Below are 12,347 nucleotides of genomic sequence, written 5' to 3'. Positions count from 1 at the left end.
ACGATGAACACAGCGGCTTGCCAGTTTGCTAGGTTAGGTTAGGTTATTGCCTACTCATCATTCGGCCATTCGCCATTCGCCATTCGCCGTCCGGTTGTTGCGGTACAATATTCGCTGTGGAATTTCTGTTTTCTTTCGCATTGTTTTTCGGTTCACGGTCCGTGCTATTTTCGTGTGCGCATTAGCAAAAAGTTAGGCCGTAGGAAAGCGAAAGATGTCGGACAAAGCTCAGTATGTGCTTCCCAACACACAGCCGATCGTTGAGCTCGACTGTGCCACCGCCTTCAACAATCTAACGGAGAAGGAGAAACAATATGCCCACTACTTCAGCAAGGTATGGACCTTCCCCCCCTGGTGGCCATTGGTCGTCTTTTGTGGTTTGTTTTAACTATCCTAATCCGATCGTTCGTTTTGCGTAGGCATCCTGGACCGGTGGATTGATTGCGCTGGTTCAATCAAGCCCGGAATCGCCGCTCATATTTTCGCTCTTGCATCGCATATTCCTGGCCGAATCGGTGGAAGATTTGAAGAAATCTGCACTCGCTGCTGGCGTGTCCGATGATGAGTTCACCGTAAGTTTACCTAGCCCTGTCGCTGAAAGGCGTTTATCTTATCTACTTTCCGCCCTGCGCATTGTAAACATTAACTTTAATATCGTAAATTACTTCTTTTTCTGTTTTCGCTGTGACTGAATCAGGCCTTTCTCGTGTACGCCTGCGGGTTTCTGGCGAATGCCGGTAACTACAAGGGCATGGGAGACAGCAAGATCCTGCCCAATCTCGACGAGGACAAGTTTGAGCGGATCGTGAAGGGTTCGGCCGCGTATGCTGCGAACAACGACCTTATCGATTCCCTGTGGAACCGGAGCAAGGGGCCCATCTTTGTGCTTACCGAGCGCGTGAAAACGCTCGGGCTTTGCGATACCGGCGTTACGACGTACTTCTCCAGCAACGTTACCCGCGAGGACACGGAGCTGATCAGCGAGTGGATGAAGGAACAGAAGTTCGAGGCGTACATTTGCCGCACGTTCAAGACGGTGGACGCGGCGGGCAAAACTGTATACGACATAAAGCTCGCTTCGAGCGAGGAGGGCGACAAGAAAGGCTTAACGCGGACTCCCGAGGAGTACAAGGGGTGCGTTTTTAAGATCACTCGCGGTGACTACCGCGAACTGATCGGCATGGTGGCCGACGAGCTGGAGCAAGCGAAGAAGCACTGCGCGAACGGCAACCAGGAGCGTATGATTGAGTCGTACGTGGAGAGTTTCCGGGAGGGAAGCTTGGACGCACACAAGACGGGCTCCCGGTACTGGATCAAAGACAAGGGTCCGGTCATTGAAACGTACATTGGGTTCATTGAAACGTACCGGGATCCGGTGGGGCAGCGCGGAGAGTTCGAAGGGTTTGTGGCCATGGTGAACAAGGAGATGTCGGCCAAATTTGGTGAACTGGTCGCGAATGCGGAGAACTTTATCAAACTACTGCCATGGGGTGAGGATTACGAGAAAGATTCCTACCTCAAGCCGGACTTTACGTCGCTAGATGTGCTCACATTCGCCGGGTCAGGCATTCCTTGTGGCATCAACATTCCCAACTGTAGGTTCCGGAGCGCGGGGACAAGGTAATCAGTGTAGAACTACTAATTGATTTAATTTTGCGTAACATTTCAGATGATGAGATCCGGCAGGACGAAGGTTTCAAGAATGTGTCGCTCGGTAATGTACTGGCCAGCACGAACAGGACCGATGCGATTCCGTTCCTCTCGGAGGAAGACCAAGCGCTGATGAAGAAGTACAAAGCGACCGCATTCGAGGTACAAGTAGGATTGCATGAACTGCTCGGTCACGGCAGTGGCAAGTTGCTGCGTATCAACGAGAAGGGCGAACACAACTTCGACCTTAGCAAATTGAAAAGTCCACTGACCGGTGACTCGGTCGACTGTTGGTACGAACCGGGCGAAACGTACGACTCCAAGTTCAAGTCGCTCGGCTCTTCGTACGAGGAGTGTCGGGCGGAAGCGGTGGGATTGTATCTTTGCCTGAACCGCGATATCCTGAAAATCTTTGGCCACACGGACGAGCAAGAGATTTCCAACATCATCTACGTTAACTGGTTGCTGTTGGTCTGGGGCGGTGTCGGGGTTGCGATGGAACTGTACAATCCCGCCCAGAAAGCGTGGCTCCAGGCCCACTACCAGGCTCGGTTCGTCATCATGAAGGTGCTGCTGGAAGCGGGCGAGGGGCTGGTGACGGTGAAGGAGACGGAAGAGGGCAAAAATCTGCTCCTCACGTTCGAACGCAGCAAGATTGAAACGGTCGGCAAGGAAGCGATCCGAATGTTTCTGCTGAAGCTGCAGTTCTACAAGTCGACTGGAAACGTGGCAGCCGCCACCAAGATGTACGACCAGTACTCGGAGGTATCGGAGGGTGGATCGCACCCGTGGGCCAAATGGCGTGAGATTGTGCTGCTGCACAAAAAGCCACGCCTAATCTTCCTACAGTCGAACACGACCGTTGAACCGAAAACGGGCAACGTGGAGTTGAAGACGTACGAGGCCAACTTTGCGGGCTACATTCGTTCGTGGGTCGATCGCTTCCCGAACGCAACCATCGATGATGTGCTGGAACGGATTCACGAATCCGACAAACATTACTTCGAAGGATTGTACTAATGAGACATGAGTCTGGTGGCACTGCACTCCGATATTGCCGTTGCAGGTTAAGCGTATTCTTTGAGTTAATAAACGATTATTTGCTATGGAACGTATGATTCCCAGGAATTGAATTGGAATTGAAGGATGTTTCTAATTGTTTTGTTGACAATTTGCAATCGATCAACTTTATGAGCAATCGGTACGCGTTATTTCCGTTATAGCGTTGGGATGGTTTTTGTGAATATTTAACAAACTACTAACGACAATTGAAGCTACTAATAAATGAATAATACTTTTTAGGATGCTGCTTCGGTCTCTTCAAGGAACGAAACCGTTTTTGCCGCGTTCGTTAGCATCTTCACAGTCGGGTTAGGTTTTTCCCTTTAAAATGCAGAGCTTAACAAACGATTCGAATTTAACGGGACCGATGATAATTCTCAACGAGCAACGCAGAATCTTCTAGCGAATCTGGCTATGATTGCCGAAGCCAGCATTTAAGGTCCGTTTAGGCCAGCATTTGGGAAAATATTTTGATACATTTTAAAACAGTCGGCGGCTGTTTCGGAAGCGGCCCAAAACTAACGGCCGGCCCACGAGGATAGACGGCACAATTTTCACCGGGCCGCATCGTGCAGCCAGTCGGCTTTGTTTGACAGAAAGAGTGAGAAAACGGATGTACGATCATTCTCTTGGAAGTTTTAACGTGGTGTGAAGGTGTCGTGCATCCATTTGCTTCGCTCAGGAAAATCAAGAAAAAGTTAACTAACCGCACACAAAAATGGCCGATGAGTACTTTTACGGTAAGTGTACGACCGTTTCTACCGATTAAGCTATTTGTCCGCGCTGGTGCGACGGTATTTCGAGAGTTTTCCGGCGCGTACTGTGAGTGTGAAAAAATGCCGCCAACCGCGCTCCGCTCGCACGCACCGCGTTTCGACAATGTCGTCGTACCCGCAGCGTACCAGGCTTGGGTCGTTTTCACGGGCAAGAAGCTCCGTCTGGGACTTTTCGCCTCGCGTACGAGCCGCCGCACTTTCTCGGTGCGAATTTCACCACCGCACGACACGGTGCACCATTATTCGCGGTTATGGCGTCGCGGGTCTAGCAATTTCCATGCTGCCGCAGACAAATCGAGGCGGCGGCGTTAAGCAACTGCAAGCCGCGTTGTGTGCGTGTTCGTCAAGTTGGCACTATCGCCATTAGTTACCGGTCTTTTTGCTTCCTTCTTCACACGCCGGCTTTAATGCGTGCTCGAGTCGCTTGGTAACGGAGTGTAGAGTAAATGCCTACTAGCATGCGTTTGGGAAAAAGCGCATCGTCACTACCGTACCGGATAGAATAGAATCGCTTTTCCCGGCATTTTGTTTTCCCATTTCCATCTCTGGCGAGTGACGCACGGTCATGCAAGGGGTGAATCAAGCCGCGGCACTTTTTCAATGCCGCGTTTTTTATCGCTTCGGCCGGAATATGGTCGATCCCCCCCTTACATGTGCCTTTCATGCGCTGCGCCCTCTTCGGGAGCGCGCGCGTTGGTAGCACACAGACGCGAACCGCGTACGTTCGTTGTGTACGGCGAGCTAAGTGTGTGTGTGTGGCCTCCATCGCATGGCTTGCTGGTATTGGTTACGGGCCTTTTTCGTTTTTGTTTACTTCATCCTGTTCCGCTTTGCATTCGCGCTGCTGCTGCTGCCTGTCAGAAAACATGGCCTTAAATCGTGTGTGTCCCGGCAGCAATGGCGGCGCTTGTTCTGTCGATTTAATATTGCAAAGTCCCCCAGGTAGAGGTTTTTGTTAATTTCAGAAACGGTCAGGCGTTGCGACGCTCCTACATTCAATCTAACCAATGGTTTGCAAAAATTACTCGTCCACTTACAGGAGCGACCCTGAAGGAGGGCAACAAAACAGTGGCATGGGATCCGGAGAACAAGTCCGATGAGTACCCGAGGACGCACAAGCTGGTCATCAAACAGTGCATCCTGGGCCACGAAGCGGCCGCCGACGAGTACAACGTGGTGCAGGTGGAAACGATGACGATCCGCGACACGCTTCGCATTCCGATTGCCGTGCTGAAGGTGGGCGAGACGCGCCAGTGCCGCATGGACCTGGAGTTCTCCGACGCGCCCGTCACCTTCACGCTGATCGAGGGCAAGGGTCCGGTACACATCCACGGTCAGCATCTGCTCGGCTCGCTGGTGGAGGAGTTCGAGGACATGGAGGAGATGGAGGAGGAAGTGCTGGACGAGGAGGAGGCGGACGAGGACGAGGATGAGGACGGTGCGTCGGCCAAGAAGAAGCCAAAGCTGACCAACAACTCCAAGGGCAAACCGGGCGGCGCCCCGGGGGGTCCGGCTGGCAGTAAAAACGAAACCACCCGGAAGAGGAAATAAGCAGCCCGGCGGCCAATCAGTTTAATAAGAGCCACCGGCGGCGACGTCATTCCTCTCACATTCATATTATGTATTACACACCGTAAAAACAAAAACTATCACGAGCAGAACTCTGCCAACACTAGCACATCAGCGCAGGAGACGCGCAGAAGTCGCAGTCGCAGTCAGCCATCATCCGGTCAGAATCAACCAACAGCAGCCGGGGAATCAAATCAGTCCTACATTTCACGCAACAACAACACGTATACTTTTGCCAAAATCCGTTCTTTGCTTCGCCGTACCATCCATCGGTTCGGCGTACTTGGAATAAGTACAGCGGAGAGGGACAGAACTCGGAATGCCGTTCACGCGGTGCCGGACGGCGAATGCAGGACTTTTAGTTTTTTTCTTTTCATATGCTCGGTGTTTGAAGAATTCAATGTAAAAAACAATGTCAGGAAGTGAGTTCCTGGTGTAACTAACCTCCACAAAACGAGAGTACATTTTTACTACCAATACCGGCGCTCTGAATGTGCCCTTCCGCGTGGAATCTGTCCCCGTCGCTGTCTCAGAGCCAGGTGCGCAGCGGTTGAGTTTATTGAAACTAAGCAAGACAAACTGTAATAAGTAATGAAAGAAATAATAACAAACACATGATGGTAAACTTCGAACGAAGATTTTCACTGCACCGCGCCGCAACAGTTTCGGTTTATTTCGAAGGAGCGCCTCTCCTATGTCTCGCTTAGCCTTTGATTTCTGTGTGCCCACGTTGTCCACAGATTGTATTTGTCGCTTCAATTCTCCATTCGCAAAAGAAGGGTTCGCTAGGCTTTCAGATCGGGCCTGGCCAGGGGGTTGATCCGGGATTCCGAATAATTCATAAGGACGTTCAGCGACTGAGCGACTCACTGGGCATCCGATGTGTGTAGGGAGCTCTGTGGTTGAAAACAATGTAAGTGACCGGCAAACAACAATAAAAAGTACCATGAAATTCCGGGAAAATCCAGCCAAATCCACGTGGTCGAGCGTGAAAGTCGTGATTTTTGTCGAGAAAACCAAAACAGAATGTGCACGACGAAGCAACAGAAGCCAGGAGGGAGGTAATGACAAAATAAAAGGAATCGAAGGAAACGAAGAACGGAACTGCTACTTTACTCGGGGTCTGCTTGCGTTCGGGTCCGATGACTGAGTTCTTTGAGCATACATTTAGGCTGAAAGTTCTTCGTTTCGATAACTTTATTTCATAGGCAGATTGTGAGGTTTCGGTAAAAACGTTCCGCGTCCCGTTCGATCGCGATTCGCGGGACGATATGGCACCTTCTTTTAGAATCTGTGTACCGGGTGTTGGAACAATTACCGCTTTTATGGTTTTGTAGGCAATTCACCGTGTGACTCAGAGATAGATCGTTACACCTGATCCGCTCGGGCTCTGCGCCATGATAATTTGGAAGCCAGAGAACGTTTCTGATACCCCGCCACGCCGGGGGGGTTTGCTTGTGCTACTTTTGATTGCATTCGTTTGTTCGTTCGCTTTAAATTCTACTGCAAACATTTTGCTACACACCTTTCTGCTTTGTCTACTGAAGGAACTCGTACTAATGGAACATGCAAAAGAAGGCCTAACTCGATCTATCATACTTCTGCCGCGCCTACTACGCGGTTCATGGAACGCCGTTTCGAAGCACGTGACAAGACATTTGCTGCTGCGTTGCTACCTTGATGCATTTGCATTTAAACTATCTGCCGGCTGGCGGCTTGTTACGGGCAGTTAGTATTGGCTTCCTGCGCGCCTGAGCTATTAGTTTGAACATCCTAAAACACGTGCCACCACGTACTACAAAGTTCGAAAAGTACCGGGTACGAAAAAATTGCTTTATTTGGTAATTTTGCTTTGCGAAATGTGTGATTAACGCTTTTGTTAAGGATTTTTTTTATTCAACTAAACAAAACAGGAGCTAAAACCATAATGAAAACAAAAACATAAATCCCTACATTCTATGTGTGGCTCCGCTTCGGAGGCAGAACTGGTGGCTTTCGTGCTGTGTTACACCGGTAATCTGTGTTCGGGTTTAATCGGCGCAGATGTTAGCACCCAAGCACAATTCGTGCTTTCGAAGCCCCACAAACCTTCCAAGAACGCGCTGCGGTCCGGCGCAAGGAAGTGAGTGACTGGTGGGGTTTCTCGCATCGACTGACTGGTCGTATTGCTGGCCCCGGCGTGGAGCACGTGGACGAGATGGCATCTTAGTTCGGCGATGGCATCGTCTTCAGACGCTCGAAGGCGGCCTTCTCGAGGGTTTCCCGGTGGTTTGGATGAGCGATCTGAATCAGAGCGTACGCACGCTGGCGCAAGCTGCGACCGAAGAGGTTAGCAATACCGTACTCGGTGACAACATAGTGCACGTGCGCACGGGAAGTGACCACTCCGGCACCTGGAATGGAGCAGGAAATCAATGAAGAAAATTGGAATGCTTTCCCATACCTTTCTGTGACCCGTGACAACTTACCCGGCTTTAGAATGGGAGCAATCTTGCTCTCGCCCTTGTTGGTGGACGATGGCAGTGCAATGATCGGTTTACCCTTGCCATCGAACCCTTCGGCCGCACCGCGGATAAAGTCCACCTGACCACCGAAACCGGAGTACATGCGCGTGCCGATCGAATCGGCACACACCTGCCCGGTAAGGTCGACCTCGATGGCCGAGTTGATGGCCGTCATTTTGGGATTCCGCGCTACGATGCCCACGTTGTTGACGTAGTTGATCTCCAGCATTTCTGCAGTGGAACCGGAATGCACGTTGTTACGGTGCTTTGCTGGATGGGACGCACCACTGCGCCACTGACCACTTACCGATGAAGGGATTGTTATCGACGAAGTCGTACAGCTTCTTGGTGCCGATCAGGAAGGAACCGACGATGCGGCCCCGGTGGAACGTTTTCTTGTCGTTCGTCACGCACCCCTTGCGCACCAGATCGACCACACCGCCGGCAAACATCTCCGAGTGGATGCCGAGGTCCTTGTGGTTGTGCAGCGCGTTCAACACCGCATCCGGGATGTTGCCGATGCCCATTTGCAGGGTCGCTCCGTCCTCTACCAGGTTCTCCGCGATCAGCTTGCCGATCTTCGTTTCCACGTCGGACATTGCGTGGCCCCCGTGTTCGGGCAGCGGAATGTCCACGTTGACGGCATAGTCAAAGTGCGACTCGTGAACGATGCTGTCCCCGAAGGTGCGCGGCATCTGTTTGTTGATCTGGGCGATGATAACTTTCGAGTTTTCGAGTGCCGCCCGCACACAATCGACGCTGGTGCCGAGTGTGCAGTATCCGTGGTTGTCCGGTGGCGAAACCGACACGATGGCCACGTCCGGCTGGATCAGCTTGCGGCGGAAGAGGAGCGGAATTTCGTGCAGAAAGATGGGCACGGCATCGCCCCGGCCATCGGCAACGGCGGCCCGCACGTTGCCACCCATGAAGAGCGATTTCGAGCGGAAGACTTCCTTGGCCTCCGGCTTGCAGTACGAGGCCGGACCTTCGGTGTGCATATGCGTGACGGTGATGTCGCGCAGCTTGTTCTCGAGACCGTGCTTCGTCATCGCATCGAGCAGGTGAACCGGGGTGGCCGCAGCACCCTGCGCGAACACTACATCGCCTGCAACGCGTAAGTTAGATAAAGTGGGGTTAAGTGAATGATTTAATCAACGTTGTTAGTGTGCCAAAATGTTCTTCATAAAGACACTGAAATGATGGGAAAAGGATAAGAACCCGGAATTAAGCAAACAATCCATCGTTTCGGGCTGATAAGAGTAATCTTATCGTGGTGATTATATAGAAAGGGTCAACTAGAAGAGACGTTATCCCGCGGCTTTACGGCGGGACAGGTGGGAGCAAACCTTTAAAGGTAGTTTGTACCGGTTGAGGGTTCATCCATTGATCAATGGACTTTAGAAAACTCAATCGATTGTCATCCTTTAAAGGGAACCACATCCACACAAACGATAGATAGATCGTGAGTTACCAATAATAAGCACGAAAATCAATCCACGAATCCAAGTAGGCCTTTTGGATGTGCTAAAAGAAACTGAAGGTCGATGAAAATGAAACCCAAAAACTGTTCCACCGTCTTTGGCATAAAACACGTGACAAAAGCTGAACGTAACGTTATCGTGTCGAAAAATGGGAAGTACACGGTCCATCTTTTGTTTGCTCCATTACTCGTGCATTGCAGTGAGTGAGCACGCACGGGTCATAAATTCTAAGATTAACACTTAGAATGACAACCACGTACGATGGCCCCGCTTGGAGACACCTTGTTGCCCTTGAAACGGGTTAAAACATTATTCGTGTGAAGGTGGTTTGGAGGCCCGCGGCAGCGACATTCGATTCGCATCTAGTATTCCCTCTGAATTGGCCGTTCAGAGGGCAAGCGCTCGAGGTAATCATATAATTGCCTTTCATTGGCCCCGAATGCAATTGACAAATGTATGCAATGGCGTAACCTTTACACAAACATCGCAGTATGCATGGCAAATGCGGAGCGCCTCCTTGGATCTTCGCTAGTTCATCGTGTTTCCATATTTCAAGTTGATTAATCGTTTCTGTTGTGGCAAAAGTTGCACCTCATCTTAAAATGAACATATTTAAATGACATATTTTTCCTAAATAGCATTAATATACATATTCACCGTCAAACACCGGCAATGAAGCTAATTCAAAACTGGTTTTCTGGTGAGCTCTGGTTTCAGCTCTTCAAAGAATCTTGAATATGACCCGGCGAAGCAGCAGAACCATTGAAACCGGATTGGTCGGTTAGTCCGGCCTCTTGTTTATGCATGGCAGGAACTAGTATTTCGTTCTATTCCTGGCCAGCCCCCACGTGCGTCAGCCGCCCGCAAGGGCACATAGTGATGCCTCGTAAAGGGACCAGTGACCTAGAAACCTTCGGCGGCGGTTTCGCTGCTAGAATATAAACATAAACGTCGGTGTTTAAAACTCCGTTCCTGTCTCGTCTACTTTGACCGCAAGCGTAATTCACATGACATTGACATTCGAACCACTTTCGTTGGTTCATCCCATGTGTTGATTGGTTTCGTGTACAACCGGACGAGAGGGATTTCGCATTGGTAATGTAACTAGTTTGTGCGGTACGCTTGGCTGCCTTATTGAGTTATCACGCAATTAGGAAGCCCACTTATCACATTGCTGTGAGCAGCACCTCTCTGTGTCGGTCATGAGGCCTCACTTTTGACTGTAGTTTGCCGACTTGTTCTGGACAGGCGAGAAATTTTCAGCCTACTTTGATTGGTGGCAAACAATGCACCGAATACATCACACAGCAGAATCGATGACAAAGTCCAACTGATAATCACTGTTTACGCGTCTCCGGGACGTGTAAGAATGCTGTGCCAGCGCAGCCAAGATGACCTTTGGCCGCGGAACTGTGACGCGAGGCAATTGTTATGTAGACACACCAAGGAGCACTTTTATCAATGCCAGACCGACCAGAGTACAGAGATTTCGTGTTGCTGGCCAATGACCTCGGCGCGGCTCATCATCAGCAGGCCCAAAATGGGGCCGAAACGTGTGACTCGGCGGCGCCGTTTGTGTTGAGTTAAAAAATGAGCAAAAATCCTCGTTTGACGTCGAACGCAAGTGGAATAAACACCAAGCGCGTTGCGTAACGGCTTCCTACGGCACTATACACGGACTCCCGCGCTCGTAATGACCCTTTCGTGGTTCTAGCGGCGCACTACAAAAGTCCTTGGCCAACAAGCCTTTTCGGGGGCACCACCAATCGAGGGAGGCCGTGGCTTCGAAGGTAACTACGGTGCGATGGCCAGTCGTTCGTTTTTACCTGATTTAATCACTTTCACCGCTTCCTCGGCCGTGGTGTACTTCGGTTGCCGCTCAAGGGGTTGCGAGATTTGGTTCGAGTAGGTGAAGAACGTCTTGGTTTGGGCTCCAGTTGCTTTGGGTAGCAATTGGTTGGCCGATTTGCGAGCGAGCCGTAGCGCCATCGACGACATGTTGTACGTTGTTTTTCTACTCGTTCGAAATGAAATCCTCCGAAGGGTTGTTCTGCGCCTCAAATTGCACTGCACTGCGGAACGTACTTCTCCGGGCGAGGGAATTAACGAGGGAGAATTGAATTAAAGTCAAGTCAACGCGACAAACCAAACCTCGGCACGCACACGCACGACCACGACCTACCGCGAGCAGTGGAAAGGGTGAATTGGTTAGAAAATAGACTCTTCGCCCGGCGCGAGCAGAAATAAAATAACAAAAACAGCGCAACGCTATCACACGACCAACCTCAGAAACGACTCGTTTTATTTTTTCATATAAAACCTTGTTTAGTTTTTAGTATTGTCGAGGACCGAATTACACCGAATTCAATTCGAATTCCGTAGTGCAGGACCAAAAAATTGCTTAATTTTCTCACGGTTCGGTAGCTGGTAGCTGTCAAACCGGTGCGTTACGTTACGCGTTACGTATGAAAAGTCAAACTACGAAACCCTTCGACCTGTCGGCTGGGCTGAGGCAGTCTAGAATGTCTTGATTTAAATACAAATTGCAGCGCACATTGTAAGATGGCAAAAATATATCAAAATATTGCAAACTAATCGTTGCATAACGTTGAATGGTCATTATTATGAGTACGAATAACAAACAGGACACCGATTAAGGATATGAAACGAGGCTCCTGGAACGTACGCACTCTGAGAAGAGGATGGACCCTGGAGCAACTCGTTGAAACCGAAGCCGAAGAAGAAAAGGACCATATTTCTATGGCATCCCACAGAAAGCGCTTGACAGATGCCCCACACATGACTTAAAACCACGAGGACCCGATAATGGTCCACGTGGATGTTCCCGTTCACAGCTACTCAAACAGATCACGCATTAATTGATCGTCAACACCCGTCCAGTCTGTATTTACATTCGTTCTATTTATTCTTGTGTGCTTTTTTCCATAGTTTTATTGTTTTCGTTACCATTACACCTAACATCACACTTACTTACTACGGCAACACGGGGACACGGGGGATCTATAGTTACGAAGCCACTACTCTTGCACTGGCGAGTGTGCAGTACCCGCGGGCGCCCGGGTCTCACGACGTAGCTCCGTTCCGTTCAAACCCCCGTTCTCAAACCAATATTTCTAACACGGTTCTGTTACACGCGAACGCCCTATTGCAACGTGGGGTGGCGGCTATCGGAAACCGAAACGTAACGGAAGGGAAACAGATCTACACACCCAGCGACTAGAACGGTGGTGACTACGACTTGAATTTATTTTCGAGCGTTTCGGAGCCACCCGTTACTGTTAAAA

The 12,347-nt window shown here is 50.3% G+C and overlaps 4 protein-coding genes across 6 annotated transcripts in view; 3 read left to right on the top strand and 1 right to left on the bottom strand.

Moving 5' to 3' along the window:
• The window catches only part of LOC128274907 (glycerol-3-phosphate dehydrogenase, mitochondrial), a 281,955-nt gene that overhangs the window by 37,880 nt on the left and 231,728 nt on the right, over nt 1-12,347 (top strand). The gene's annotated exons all lie outside the window — the stretch shown is intronic.
• LOC128274908 (dipeptidyl peptidase 3) lies at nt 163-2,754 on the top strand. The gene is made up of 4 exons (XM_053013250.1): nt 163-334; nt 420-572; nt 698-1,595; nt 1,670-2,754. Exons 1-4 carry the CDS (start codon nt 215-217, stop codon nt 2,668-2,670), a joined length of 2,172 nt encoding a protein of 723 aa, XP_052869210.1. The 5' UTR covers nt 163-214; the 3' UTR covers nt 2,671-2,754.
• LOC128274938 (nucleoplasmin-like protein) lies at nt 3,345-6,111 on the top strand. Its single transcript, XM_053013289.1, has 2 exons — nt 3,345-3,452; nt 4,528-6,111. Exons 1-2 carry the CDS (start codon nt 3,431-3,433, stop codon nt 5,037-5,039), a joined length of 534 nt encoding a protein of 177 aa, XP_052869249.1. The 5' UTR covers nt 3,345-3,430; the 3' UTR covers nt 5,040-6,111.
• Nucleotides 6,940-11,452, bottom strand: LOC128274918 (4-hydroxybutyrate coenzyme A transferase). 3 transcript variants are annotated; one of them, XM_053013264.1, is made up of 5 exons: nt 11,327-11,452; nt 10,869-11,220; nt 7,869-8,666; nt 7,526-7,792; nt 6,940-7,450 (listed from the first exon to the last, which is right to left on the bottom strand). In XM_053013264.1, the coding sequence occupies exons 2-5, from the start codon at nt 11,038-11,040 to the stop codon at nt 7,263-7,265; spliced, it is 1,425 nt and encodes a 474-aa protein (XP_052869224.1). In that variant the 5' UTR covers nt 11,041-11,220; nt 11,327-11,452; the 3' UTR covers nt 6,940-7,262. The 3 variants fall into 3 exon arrangements, with proteins under 3 accessions (XP_052869224.1, XP_052869225.1, XP_052869223.1); XM_053013265.1 differs by having other exon boundaries at nt 10,869-11,126; nt 11,225-11,352; XM_053013263.1 differs by lacking the exon at nt 11,327-11,452 and having other exon boundaries at nt 10,869-11,296.

Source organism: Anopheles cruzii, chromosome 3 (assembly GCF_943734635.1).
Source record: "Anopheles cruzii chromosome 3, idAnoCruzAS_RS32_06, whole genome shotgun sequence".
In the NCBI taxonomy this organism is placed as follows: Eukaryota; Metazoa; Arthropoda; class Insecta; order Diptera; family Culicidae; genus Anopheles; species Anopheles cruzii.
Note: the sequence above shows the minus strand (reverse complement) of the source record. Positions and strands in the feature narration are given on the sequence as shown.

Excerpts from the sequence above, each read along its gene's own strand:
- LOC128274908 (XM_053013250.1), top strand. The coding sequence starts at position 215 with ATGTCGGACAAAGCTCAGTATGTGCTTCCCAACACACAGCCGATCGTT. Across the intron at positions 573-697 it reads TGTCCGATGATGAGTTCACC|GCCTTTCTCGTGTACGCCTG; the intron begins GTAAGTTTACCT and ends TGACTGAATCAG. Across the intron at positions 1,596-1,669 it reads TGGCATCAACATTCCCAACT|ATGATGAGATCCGGCAGGAC; the intron begins GTAGGTTCCGGA and ends GTAACATTTCAG.
- LOC128274938 (XM_053013289.1), top strand. The coding sequence starts at position 3,431 with ATGGCCGATGAGTACTTTTACG. Across the intron at positions 3,453-4,527 it reads GGCCGATGAGTACTTTTACG|GAGCGACCCTGAAGGAGGGC; the intron begins GTAAGTGTACGA and ends GTCCACTTACAG.
- LOC128274918 (XM_053013264.1), bottom strand. The coding sequence starts at position 11,040 with ATGTCGTCGATGGCGCTACGGCTCGCTCGCAAATCGGCCAACCAATTG. Across the intron at positions 7,793-7,868 it reads CGATAACAATCCCTTCATCG|AAATGCTGGAGATCAACTAC; the intron begins GTAAGTGGTCAG and ends GTTCCACTGCAG. Across the intron at positions 7,451-7,525 it reads TGCTCCCATTCTAAAGCCGG|GTGCCGGAGTGGTCACTTCC; the intron begins GTAAGTTGTCAC and ends GCTCCATTCCAG.